Raw genomic sequence first — 13,619 nt, 5'->3', positions numbered from 1 at the left:
AAACGCAGCAGACTTAAGTAAAGGCTCAGCTGAATCCACCTCTTCAGCCAAAGGGCCAGAAGCTCCAAGTGCAGGTGATACTCAGAAGAAGCACACGCCAGGTTTTCTTTCTGGCTTTCTTCACATTTCTTCAAATGAAAATACAGCCAGTAATCAAGACTCTACTGGTAAAAGTGAGGATGATAGCCAAAAAAGCACTTCTCCTGGATTATTTTCTGGCTTACTTAGATTTGCCTCAAGTGAAAGCTTGTCTGAATGTAAGCAAGAGAAGGCAAAACCAAATTCTCTGGGCTTCATGAAGCTTTTTGATAGAAGTGAGGATTCTAGCTTGGAGACAAAACCCAGTAATTCAGGAATGGCTTCTGACAGTCAAAGCAACACTGGAGAAAAGCAGGAAGCTTCCAGCTTCTTAAAAAATCTGTTGCCTAAACCAAAGGAGAAGCAGGATAAAGTGAAAGCAGTGGAATCTTCCACTACTGACCACCCATCCAGTGCAAGAGTAAATGAAACAACTGAGCCTCATGCTCCCCATGGGGGTCATCCTGTCCTCCCTGAGGTCCTAAATCTGCAAGCCAAAGTACAGGACTTGTCTGGAAAGCCTGTAAATAGTAGGCATGTTCCTCACCAGAATGCAGAATCTAAAGTTCTTCCATCTCCTTCAAACAAAGGATCAAATGAATCTCTCAATTTGACTAACAAAAGCTATAACCCTACGGAGCAGTACTCAGCTTATCAGGAAACAAGGAGCCATTCTAGCTTTGAATGGGAATATGAAATGGGGGGACTGGCTGACGCTCATGGAATAGCAGTACCAGTTTACTACGTGTTAAACCAGAACCCTGTTCTGCCTCCTCAGTTCTTGGACTGGCCTGAAAATGATGTGGTAGTGAACCTTTGTAAAAAGGATGGGAATGCAAATGTGATGGATTGGCAGACTAATGCCAATTTTGATGGACAGAGTCTAGATTTAAGTGCAATGTCGTATGAATCATTTGACCAGTTAATGTTTCAAGATATTTGTTTGGAAGAAAATGATGCATGGACTGCTAATTCTCTCAATAATGGTTGCAGTAACTTTCCACCCTTTGAAAGAGACAGTAGTTACTCATTTGAAGAGTTGCCCATGGATTTAAGCTACTCCTCTGGCTGTGATGGAACGATGTGGACATTAATTGACCAAGAGTCTTTAAGTATGGATGAAGGCTTAATGTACTCATCCTATAGCCGGGAGTATCAGGAGTGGATAATGATGCTTGAGCAGGGCATGTGGTGGCCATCAGAAGATGGTGATTGTGGCTACTACATGTACAGTGACAACCAGTATGTATATTCTCTGCTTACTGATCCCACTGGACAGTATGTCTATGTGTGTGCTCCTGAAACTTACTCCTACATGGACTGCTGGGATTATAATTTCCAGATGGATTCCATTCCAAGTACTGTGCTGGAAGACAACACAATTGCTGTTTGTGGTTTCAAAGTCCCTCTTGGCAGTGAAGATGAGCTGTTTTGGTTTGCAGAAGAAGAGAGTCTAGATGATTATACAACAAATAAACCCCTGGATTTGTCAGTGGCTTTGCAGAGGAGTGACCAGCTAATGAACATGAATTTGGAAACTTTTTCACAAATGTTTGAGGAGTCTATTTATTATCAGAGAGAGCAGCCGTTAGACTTTTCAGGTTATAAACTTCAAAAACTCAAAGTAGATTTCAGACCTGAGAAGGAAACCCCGAATCATTCAGAGGAGCCTCCATTAACCCTTGATCTCAGAACACATTCCAGGGCAGCTTTCAATAAATCTCTGAGTAAGGAAGTCCACACCAAGGAAGTTGATAAGGCTGTAGCAGTGACAGCTTCGGGGAGTGGGTCATCAGGATTCTTTGGATTCCAGCTGTTTCAGTCCACTCCTAAAGCTGAAGAAACTGCAGCATCTACTGAAAAAGTTACAGAAGCAAAAAAGACTGAGGAAGATAAGAAAACACCAGTGAACAAAGTTAGCTCCTTATTTTCTGCTTTGGGTGGACTAATTGGAAAGTCTACAAGCCCTGGCTCTGAGATGTCAGAAGATTCTACCTCAAAGAGAACAGACACACGGTCAGTACAATCTGAAAATAAGACTGATGTTTTATCACGTACACCAAATAAAAAATTGGATGAAGAACAAGCGGGGCAGAAGTTTCCTGTTACATCAGAACCAAGAAGAAATACTTTGTCGGAACTTAATTTGGAGGCTGCTAGAAATGAAAAGCTGGAATTACATCAGACTGAAAGCATCCGTGTTAAAAAACCAGGATTAACAAGATCTCCTTCTATACTGAGCCAAACTGCCATGGATGATAAGCCTGTACGAGAAGAGAGACCTGTTAAAGCAACACCAGCTTCCAGGCGTCTTGAAAGGCATGCAGCCATTAGTGAACCAATTCAGCCACAGCCAACTCAGAGCCAACCAGCCACTGAGCCTGAGGAGACATTATTTAAAAGTGCTCTGAAATTGTTCAGTCTTGGAGAAGATTCTCCTGCAACCTCAACTGCCAATAAGCCCCAATCTTCCGGATTTTTTGATTTCTTTAAAACACAAGTAAGCAAAGTGCCACAGCCATCACCAGAATTGGAGAAAAGGCAAAGTAATAAACCAGAAGAGGTGAAACAGACAGAACAGAAGGAAACCTCCAGCATCTCATCTTTACTTGGATCCCTGGGAGATCTCTTCAAAGTGGAGCCTGTGTCTTCTCAACCAACCTCAAGTACTACGACTCTGCCAAAACCCAACAGCAGAACTGTGTCTGAGCCAAGGCAGAAACCTGAGAAGTCTGGGGGTCTGCAGAGTGCCAGTATGCCATGTCTATCCTCCACCCCCAAGGAAGAGGTGAAAACAGAAGGCGTGGACAAGCAGGTCTCTCCTAGCCACAGGGTGCAAGAGGAACAACAAAGTAAAGCAGCTGTGGAGGAGTCTCCTGAAAGTAAAAAAGTGCCTCCTGGAAATATTTCACAGAAGCCAGTGAGTGCAGGTCCCAGAGGAAGCCAGCTGGGCCAGCCAGCTGGGCAGCAAAGCAGCACACCCACAGCCACACCAAAGCAACAGGGAGGTCGTGTAGGAGACACAGCTAATCGGGCAAAACCAAAGCCAGACCAGATGCCCAAAGAGTCAGGTTTCAGTTTGCCATTCAGCTTCTCTGATATCACTGCTCCGAAATCTCAGCCAGCCAGTAAGGGCATATTCTCCTTCTTCACTGGATCAGATGAGCCAAAGCCTTCAGCACCTGCTGCTGCTTCTGCTAGTGGGAAGCAACAAGAAACAGAGGGGCTGTTTCATCTGCCCTCCTTCTTCTCCAGTGGTCCAGCTCCTGACAAGACTGTACCTCAAAGAAGTACTAGTTTTAGCTTCTTCAATTTGACATCCTTTTTGGATGAAAAGCCACAAACTACTCCAGGGCAGGAAAAAAGAGCTAAACCAGTGAACTCTAAGTCACCAACTGCTCCTAGACAGGAGAGTAATATAAAATCAGCTAAAACAGTGGATGCTAAGCTGCATATGAAGCAAAGTGTTTCCACCGATGCTGGTATCAAAACCAGCAGTTCTACCAGGCAACAAGATGCAGACAGTAAAAAAGAAGTTGATGATATTATTGCAGCAGTGACTGGCAAACAGATGTCTAATGACCTCATGATCTCTGAAAATAAATCAGAAAAGCTGGTAGTGGAAAATGTACAAAGTATTGCTGCAGTAGCTGAAGACAGTGGTTTAGAAAAGCTTCCACAGACCAGTGGAGAGAGTGGCTTAGAAAAGCTTCCACAGACCAGTGGAGAGAGTGGCTCAGAAAAGCTTCCACAGACCAGTGGAGAGAGTGGCTTAGAAAAGATTCCACAGGCCAGTGAAGTGAGTGGTTCAGAAAAGCTTCCACAGACCAAGGACACTGCAGTAACCAATTTGTCTGCCTCTGGTCCTTGCCTTCAGACTCCCACTGTGCAGGAGGGTTCTCAAGACCAGCAGAGTATTCCCCCGAGGGCAGAGGACAGTGCTTTGAGTAATACGGAGAAAATGGACAATATTGCACTTCCTACTGATGAAGAGCCTTATTCTTCTAAAGAGCAAACTTCTGCAAAGGTTGATCATAGCATGGCCTCAGGTGATAAGATGGATTCCCAGGCTCTAAATGACTTAAATAGTATGAGCGACATGAAAAATGAAGTGGTTTCTGAAGAAGTACGTGTACAGAATGAGTTGCCAGAACAAAAAGTACCTGCACAAACTGACAGATTACAAAGGGCACAACAGCCACATGTTTCTCCTAAAATGCCAGAGGCACCTAATTTGCAAAGCAAACCAAAGGAACCTGAGAGTGATAAATCAGTTCTAGATTCTTCAGTTGAAATGTTTTCAAGTTTCATGACAAAAATGAAACCACCTAAAACATTTTCTGGTTTCTTTTCTCAACCTCAAGCTACTGCACCTCCACCTGCACAGAAGAGAAGCTCCTCTTTCTTTGGATTCTCATCACTCCCAAGTGGCCCAGCACCAGCTTTTACAAATGATATATTTGGCATCTTCAAAGGTCCAAAAGAATCTCCAAAAGAGATGCCTCCAAAATCCACCCCTAAACCTCAAAGCACTGCTGCGAAAGATGTCACTGGGTCTATTCCAGGAAAAGACTCAAGGGAGTCAGAAAATACAGCTGCAGCCAGAGAGTCTAAAAGAGATGTCTCTACCTCTGTGAAGAAGGATGCAATACCTGCTTCAGCAGAAGAGAACTCCACAAATGAGTCTGCTATTAAAACAGAAACTGAGGAGAACAAGAGCTTGGAAACTTCTAAAGAGGAACCTTTGAGGGCCACTCCAGAAACAGGAGTCTCTAGTGAGATTGAAACCCTTGAGGTGCTGCAGCAGGATAATGAGACACAGCCCTCTGAGGTGGTAGATACTCAGCCATGCCAGTCTGATCTCAGTGGTGCAGTTGATACAGTGCAGGCTGAGGCCACTAACCAGGCTGATGTAGGTACTTTCCTACCAGATGTGGGGCCTTCAGCTGTAGCAAAGGAAGAAGCTGCTTCTGCAGACAAGGCGGCCACTGACACCCTTCTCACTGGCTTTACTGATGAGCTCTCACTGGAAACGGAAGCCCAGACTAACAGGGCAGACACAAACCTTTCCCAGATAGACGAGAGTGCTGCACTTGAATCAGAACCTGCTGGTACAGGGGATCAGGTCAATGCTGGTATTGATCAGCAGGATTTGATCAGTAGTGATGATAGCAAACCCACAGCTCCAGCTGATGAACCCAGTGTTCATCTGCCTGAGCTGAACAAAGAGAAGACAAGTGAGGTAGGAGAGCAAACTGCTGAACAGGAAAAACATTTAACAATTGATGAGGTCCCTGCAGAAGGGTTTGCTTCCAAATCTGACTTGAAGAAACAGGGTAAAGCTAATAATGCTGCTCCAGATACAAGCAGTAGTAAACCTGTCTTTGAAATACCAAACATACCCAGTTTGCCCAAATTCGGCTTTATGTCATCTTCTGATAGTGGAAAACCTTTTGGGTCATTCTTCTCTCAGCAGCCACCTTCTGTGAATAGAGCAGGAACAGATGAGGGCCTCGTGTCCAGTTTTAAGAAACTCTCTATGTCTCTGTTTGAAGGAGGTGGTGAAGAAAAGGTGAGTAAGCCAGAGAGTGCCCAAGGAGCAGTATTTGGGAAAAAGCTAGATTTCTCCTTTCCCTGGCAAAAAGACATCAAGGAGACCTCTGCCAAAAAAGAACCACATGTACCACCACAGGCTTTGTCAAAACCAGATGACAAGGTGTTAGGAACAGTCAGTTCAGAAGAAAACTCAAAATCTGCTGTCTCTGATCAAGTGACTGATGCAAATATAGAAATGAAGTTGTCTTCAAAGCAGCCTGTTGCTGTAGACAATGAACATTCTGAAAAGCCCTCAGGTGCAAGTGCTGTTGATGATATGTCCAACAAAGAGCTGGGAGAGAAGCTTGACAAAGAGTCAGAAGATCAGCAGAATGTGATTGCAGGTGAACTGCAGAAAGAAGATCAGGCAGAGGAGTGTGTGCCAGACAAGCCTGAGGAGAGAGAAACTGGGCTTGATTCTGCTCCTGATGGAGCAGAACTGCATCCTGACACACTGGCTGCAGATCTGCATAGCGTGGAGCAACTGAATGAGAAAAGGCTAGTTACAAATGAGGCATAATAAATGGGATTTCACCATTTATAATGCAATGCTACAGCAGTAGAGAGTGCCTTGGTGTCTGATGTCTGTAGCTCAGTCCCAGTCCCCCTGCCTGTTGTCAGTGTTTGTGATATCTCTCAAGGCTGTCACGGACAATATGGCAAACTGTGGTCGCTAGTTACATACAAGCCTTTAGACCATTTCTCACCTTTTCCCACTCCTTTTCTGTAAGTGTAATTGAATTTCCCATGTTATTATAATGTGTCCCAGTGAATGAGATGCTTTTAATGCTAATTTCATTAGCCTTTCAGAAGTTGCAGTCTTTGTGTGTTAATTCTGCTGCATACAATTCACTTGGCTTTCTTGTTTAGTGATAATATTACATGTGCTAAAAAAAAAGTGAGAGGTAGAATGTGTTGGTTGGGAGGAACATTTTGTTCTCAAAATGCAGAGTAAATGTATTAAATTTTAGAAATTTAACTTACTATATACATTATGGTTCTATACATTATAAAACCTAGGTTCTTACTTAGGTTCACTTCACATTATTGAATATATTAAAACTTTCAGAAATATCAGTGAAGGTATTCTAATGATTGGTCTTCCTGATACTGGTGCAGCATTTATTTCATGCAGTTACGAAAGTCCGTAGAGGAAAATATTAGTATTTCATGAGTATATTCAGTCCTGTGCATGTGCTAAGTTACAATTACCCTTAAAAATCAAAATATAGACCTGCTAATATTTAAGTGTATATACAGTTCTGTGTAATATAAGGGAAACTTGTTCCTCTGATCATACAGTTGCAGCTCTGCACTCACAGAACTTCCTGGCTCCAAATTCTTCTAAGACTGCAAGAGAAAAATATGAGTATTGCTTCATTCTTTGCCGTCGTTTTCCTGACTGCATGAGAAATTTCCATCTGCTGTATTTTGTTTGAATATTTTAGGAATTCAGTCCTGAAAGTGGTATCTTGAATCACAGAAGTCACACCTCTGTGATGCTGGTATTTTTATATAAAATTAATTATTGAGAAAGCTCTACTGGAGTGAGACATGTGGCTTTAATTTGAAAAATTGCTCCACTTTTGTAAAAGGTTGTAAGTTGAAGATCTTGACAGTCGTAATCTGGACTGCAACATATTTTATCATAAACTTTTAATATATAAAAGTAAAGTTAACATTTTTTTAAACAATAATCATCTTAAATAGACATGATAAAGACCCGAACTGCAGCAAAACTGCAGAAGACAGAAACACTTTCACTCTGAATTGCTGTGTTTCCATTCTTATTCCTGTCTGGTTATTAGAATATCTTCACTGCAGTTTCCAGCTTGTGTAAGGTGAAGCAGTAGTTGGTGCAAGAAAGACCAATGCATAGAGCATCTATGAGTGTTTATATTTATGTATTTATATATACAAAAGAAGTACATATGGTTTATATACTGGTAGACTGCTTATGAAGTATTTCTACTGCCCAAAATTTCTACTACCAAAATTTTGAGGTCCACAAGTCTATATTTACATAATAATCATAAGAATGTAATAGTTAAGTATGACTTAATAGCATGCCTTTTCAGTAATATTTAGTTGTCCTGCTGAGTTTCTTGCATATGCAAGTTGTTTCATGTTTTCCTAAGCCACTGTTTTTTTCTAATGGACTTTTTTCTTCTCTCATAGTCCTGCTGGCAGTAGTAGATATGGCTCCTCTTGCAATGTCAGCCAGGAAAGCTCTCACCTCAGTGAGCTGGAACATTCCCATGAAAGTGCCCATGGCTCTGAGCAGGAAGATGATCACCAGGAAAGGCAGTCAAATCACTCTTACCACAGTTCGAGCAGCTACCAGAAGGATGGTCAGGCGTGGCTCAAGGACCAAGAGGAGCCTCATGGCAAAGGAGAGGGGGAGAAGGTCTGCAAAACTGAGGAAAAACCTGCAGACCATTCTGCAACTAAGTTACCTCTGGAACTTGAGAAGCCCAAGGATGCTGATGCAGGAGTCCAAATGAGGTAGGTGAAACTATTAACAGTTTATTTTCAGCTAGTTCAAAGAGGATCCTTCTGTTTGCTGTTTCCCAGGGCAAATTTTGTGTGTTGTTCTTGCAGCCTTTTCTGACAACTCATGTTGCTGATCTATGAAACATCTATTGTAGAGGACCAGTTACTTATGGGACATTGGCTAAACTGAAGCTATGTTTGCCCTGTGTGCAAAAAGGAACACTTGCTAAAACTATGGTTTTTGTATGTGTGTAGAGGGGAACACCACCTTGGAGCTCATTTGCTGGATTTTCTGTTTCTGGTTTGATGAATGTACTCCTTCCAAAATAGCTGCTTCCATTCTCAAGTGGGATCAAATTTGTGCTTGAGCAACCAAGAATTACGTGTTTTCATGGTTAGAGCTTCACTAGTTCCATTCTTGTGTAGCAGACTACCACCATTAGAGTTAATGTTTATGTAGTTGTAGGTTGTAGAGAATTACAGCATGAATAGGCATGTTGCTCTGACTCACTGTGGCAGCTTTTCTTGTCCTTGTACTTTGGCTTTCCAAGCTGTCAACAGTATTGAAAACAGGCTTCAAGAAAATTTCATCCAAGTTTGGGGGAGTGGAGTATTGGGTTTTGCACAGGTTTTACAGAAATTTCAGATTTCACTACTTAAATTTGGGAGTGACATTTTTCCTTGAGGTAATCAAGTCATTGCAGCCCCTGGATGTGGTTTTACTTTCATAAGTAAGAGGGATTTTTTTAAATCTGGTTCAGTTAGATCCATGGGAAGATGTCTGCCTGTCTGTACCCTTGGAGGGTACAGCTGGTGTCGCTGTTCTTGGATTATAGAATTAACTGCAGGAGTTCATGTGTAGGCAAGCCTTACACTAAAGATGAAAAGAGGAAAACAAGACAAGAAAAGTGTTAAACTGTTTTTAAACTCTGATTCACTTTTCTCTTTTCCTTACAGAGCAGCAGGAATCTTGTCCCAGAATGGCTGGCCTATATTTGTTCACAGGAAAGGTTATTCACATAGTCTATTTCAGGCTAATTTAGGCATCTAACTTGGATGCTCCTGCCTCACTGGCTCCCTTTCTCTCCACCCTCAGGCAGTGCTCTCCTGTCTCCATGGAGCAGCCATGGAACTGAGCTCTGAGTGTTGATCCCTAGAGCTGCATCTGAGCTAGACCTGTAGCATGGATGTGTGTTGGTCTCATCTATGGGGTTGTTTTATGCAGTCAGCAGTGTGGGGTGGGTGCTTTGCAGACAGGAAAAGATGCTTGTTTTTGTGATTTTCACCTCAGCAACATGCAGAAGCAGGAATGCAACCAAAAACCCAAGGTATCACAAGGTCAGGGATTGCAAGATGTGCTGTGGGGCACTGAGGTGGAGCATTCCTGACAGATCTGCATGTCCTTTTGAAAAGCTGTAGGAGGGAGTGGAGTGACAGAGGTTCAGTGCACAGCGGAAACTCAGGGCTGAGTCCTGTTGCCAGTGCTTCCACTAAAGAAGGGACTGTAAATTTGTAGCAGGAGGAGTAGGAAGGGGCAGTAGCTAAAAAGGAACTGCAACAAGCGTGGGGATGTAAAATCTTCCATCCACCTCTTTGTGTATGTAATTATACCATTGTTGCACTGGATTGGTCTGGTGTCATAGACTGCTTTTCTCATGTTCACACAAACATCATCTTCCTTCTGGGTTTGGATTGTGTACAGCTCATGTCTTTCAGCTCATCAGTTTCCAAGATGGCTCCTGAGTTTAAGGAAACCTCTGCTTTAGCCTCTCAGTTCCCAAAGCACATGAACAGCTGTGCTGACTGGAGCCTGTTGGTTCCTTCAGAGCAGAAGCTGCAATTGCACTATATGATTGAATCTTTCGTGCTACAGATAAATTTCTTTCATGTAGTGATTTCCTCTTTCTTGCTTTCAAGCTTCCAGGGTGACATTGAGCCACCACCATTTCCTCCAGCAAGAGCCCATTGGATTAGAGCCATTAGCAAAGTCCGACTGCAGCTTCAACAGGTAGGATGGAGTATTGCTCTGCTCCTTTTCTGAGCTGCGCTGGCTCAAGGTTTCACTTCTTCTTCATTGCAAGACACCTCTTGATGTTTTGCAGACAAGAATTTTATTGGATGTATTGTTCAGGACTGCAGCATGTTGTGATGGTTTTAGAGCTCTCTGATTCTACCAGATGTTTTTAACATCATTGTGTGGAACTAGAGATGAATATCAGAAGCTGAGAAATTAGCTCTGAATTTGCTAATAATAATAACGGTGTCTAGGACATAAATGGTTTATTCTAAATTGTTTGAAATGAAGACTTTTTCTCAAGGCAACTTGAGGATACTTGTTAGTTTGGTAGGAGTTATCTGTATTATTTGTCGTGTGAAAATGTTCCTTGGGAAACTTTGCATCAAATATTTTTATATATACTTATTGGAAGTGGGTGTATAGTAAGCCTTGGTATTTCCATCTCATGAAAGTAAGATTTAAAAATAAATAGACTTGATTTGGGAAGTCAAAAGGAAAAGGTTGTGACATTTTCTATAACAGTATAAACACTCTTGTTTTAGAAAACAGTGTTTCAGAACCAAAAAGTTGGATTTAAAAAAAAATTCTTATGATTTTATCCATCTATATGCCCACAGAAAGATAACATATGGTGTTCATGTTCCCTAGAATTTGCCTGCTACCCCAAGTGCAGAGTTAATATATTTCACTTAGAAATACTACTTTCTTCTAGAGATTACTTGTTTTGTATTTTTAAGAGATTTTACAGTATCTGTCACAATCAGGACTTTCTCCTGTGGATTTTTGCAAATTTCCGAGCACTGATTGTTGTTGATGTTGTTGTTGCTTTGCATCTGGGGAGGCAAAACAATTTTTCTCTTGTCTTATCTGTATTGTAAATGCTTTTTCATGTAACAATGGCTTCACTTCTGAGCTGAAAGGATTTGGATGAAAACTCTAAAACTCTCAGTATGACATGGAAAGTGAAGAACACCACTAATATTTAGGAAGAAATGACTTCTGCTGTGAATTTGTAGATTTTGCAAACAAAACAGTTTTCTGTGCCTTATGAAAAACATAAGTGCACAAATAAGGAACAAGAGATTCAACAGCACCTATCCATGGATCTCTCTCTTTTTCTGAGAGGGTAGAAGGTCCATGAGGTGGTTCAGCATCGTTTTGTGATTCTACTGAATTGGAAGGATGACATGCTTTGAGATGATTGTTACTGAAACCGTGGTTTCGTTTTGATAGCAAAATGTCATTATTTGCTTTGCCTTGATCATTGCTGTCAATTGATAAAAAATTCCCTTGAACCAAAAAATGTAGGAATTGGAGCTTTCCAGAAGCCTTCTCTGGGGCTTAGCTGCCTTTTCTGTCCAAAGACTTTCCTTACCCTTGCTCTAGGTGTCTCTTGTTCCGTATAAATCCATGTCTCATGATTAGGACAAGGAATATTGGAAAAGTAAAGGGCTACTACAAAAAACAGGACAAAGCCTCACTTGCTCTTCTTGCGTTAACTAGATGACCCTTCTTCTTTAGTCTTTTTCTGCCAGGATTTTTAGGCACTCTTCCATCAGCCTGGCTTTTTTTTTTATTCTCTCTCCTACTCATTTCTTAGTTTTCCCTGAAGTGCAGTGTCCAAAGCTGAATGTAGAAATCCAGCTGAGAGCCTCCTCATGTGCACTATAGAGCAACCCAGACTTTGTTCTCCTGTGGTCCTGATATTCCAAGATACACTGTCCTGATGTCCCGAGATATATAGGCTGTCCTGCTGTGACGGTGCTTTTTTTATCACAGCTATCACTGATGCACAGTTAACCTTTTATATTTCCAGAGCTGAAGTTCCTTCTGCAAAAGAGTTTTGTCTGTCATTGCATAGCCTATCTTTGTGTTGGATTACAGCTGAATACGGCTTTGCACTTGTTCTTATAGAATTTGGGGTTTTTTCATTTTGTAAACACTTTGTTGTCTGTCTGTTCCTTACCTTTTACATGAACAAATCATTCAAATCACAAATCACTCTTGTCTGTGACAAGAGTCTGTGGTCGTAAAAGCTGATGGCCTGTGTGCTACCAGAGTTGCCTGAGGGATCTTGCTTGATACATTATTTGAATTTGGCTACCATGATTATAATCTTTTTACCAGTATGTTTTGCATCTATTTTAACAGCTTCATCCAGATCACAGAGTATAAAACTTCAATTATTTTCTGTTATTCTCTTTCTACCCCTTAGAATAATTTAGCTTGTCGTAGAAGGAAGTTAAATGCATTTGACACAGTTTTACTCTTGATGATACCATGCTCATAGTTATTTCTCTCCTTTTCATGTTCCATAAGATTTGCAAATAATTTGATTATTTGTTCCAGTCTTCAGTCCTCAGGAAACTGGAAAGTGTGTGTGTGTTGAAGTTAGTGCTTTTATAATTATCCAGGACTTTTTCTTACTACTTTTAAAGCAAAAATACTGGCTTTGCCTTTTTCAAATCTTCATTTTGCCTGTTCCTCAAGTTCTTATTGCTTAGTGATTATCAGTGCTGCAACCTAGAACCTGAGGATAGACATTCATCAGAGCCGTATATCTGACTTAAGAGACAGATAAGGTGAGGGTTTTTTTGCAATTTTTTTTTTTTTACTGCAGCCTCTTTTTTATCTTTCTAAGCCTTTTTCTTTTAAAACCTCTATACAGTCCAGTATTAATTCTGTCAGCTGCCTGACTGTGCTTGTCTCTTTTCACTGAAGACCTGAAGCAATTAAGTAATCAAATTTCCAGCCTTCATAATGCCACCTGATGATACCTCTGTCTTCCAATGAATGGTATCCATCCTTTATTTGTCATATTGTGTGTTCATTGCTAGATGTTTAATTTTGTGCTCCAGCCTTTTGATTCCTTTCCTGTGCAATCATTTTTGTCCTTAAAAACTTCCTCAAGAAGAGAGTTCAAGCCCTCCAAGGGGGCAGGAGGTTTCTTCACTGGGGCAGGTTCTGATGGTAATGCTGGTTCATTAGCTATTAACAGCTTCCTGAACTCCCTGGCCCTTTGTACCTCTTTCTTTTGAGCTCTATACACTGACTTTCTGAGTTTTTATTAGTTTGTGTTCTTGAATCACGTAGTTTTTTCTAACTTGTCTAGTTCCTTTCCTTCTAAGGTATCAGGACGACTCTCACAGTTTCCTCAGATGCTTTTGCGTCTCAAATATGCTTAGTATGCATCTCACTTATGCTCAAATCTAGAGGAGGTTCTCTGCTGGTTGCTTTCTGTGCAAGTTGAGTCATCAGCTTGTTCATAGATTTTGTTTGAAGGTCAGTGATGCAAGGACAGACTTTCAGATGAGGATCAGGATTTTAAAGGTCCCTGTGGTGATAGTCTAAGCAGGTGATACTCCTGGTAGCTAGAAAAGATCACGTCTCATTTCTCTGGTCACTGTATTAACATCTTTCCATCTTCTGTCATTAC

The 13,619-nt window shown here is 41.4% G+C and overlaps 1 protein-coding gene across 2 annotated transcripts in view; it reads left to right on the top strand.

Annotated features, from left to right (window-relative positions):
* The window catches only part of UNC13B (unc-13 homolog B), a 205,786-nt gene that overhangs the window by 69,737 nt on the left and 122,430 nt on the right, over positions 1-13,619 (top strand). For both annotated transcript variants that reach the window (XM_014886034.2, XM_088157158.1), the window contains exons 9-10: positions 7,852-8,178; positions 10,084-10,174. In XM_014886034.2, the coding sequence (XP_014741520.2) occupies positions 7,852-8,178; positions 10,084-10,174 (418 nt within the window). The remainder of the gene's footprint in view (positions 1-7,851; positions 8,179-10,083; positions 10,175-13,619) is intronic.

The sequence above is a fragment of the Sturnus vulgaris genome, chromosome Z (genome assembly GCF_052056855.1).
Source record: "Sturnus vulgaris isolate bStuVul1 chromosome Z, bStuVul1.hap1, whole genome shotgun sequence".
Classification (NCBI taxonomy): Eukaryota; Metazoa; Chordata; class Aves; order Passeriformes; family Sturnidae; genus Sturnus; species Sturnus vulgaris.
This window is presented reverse-complemented; position numbering and strand designations above follow the sequence as displayed.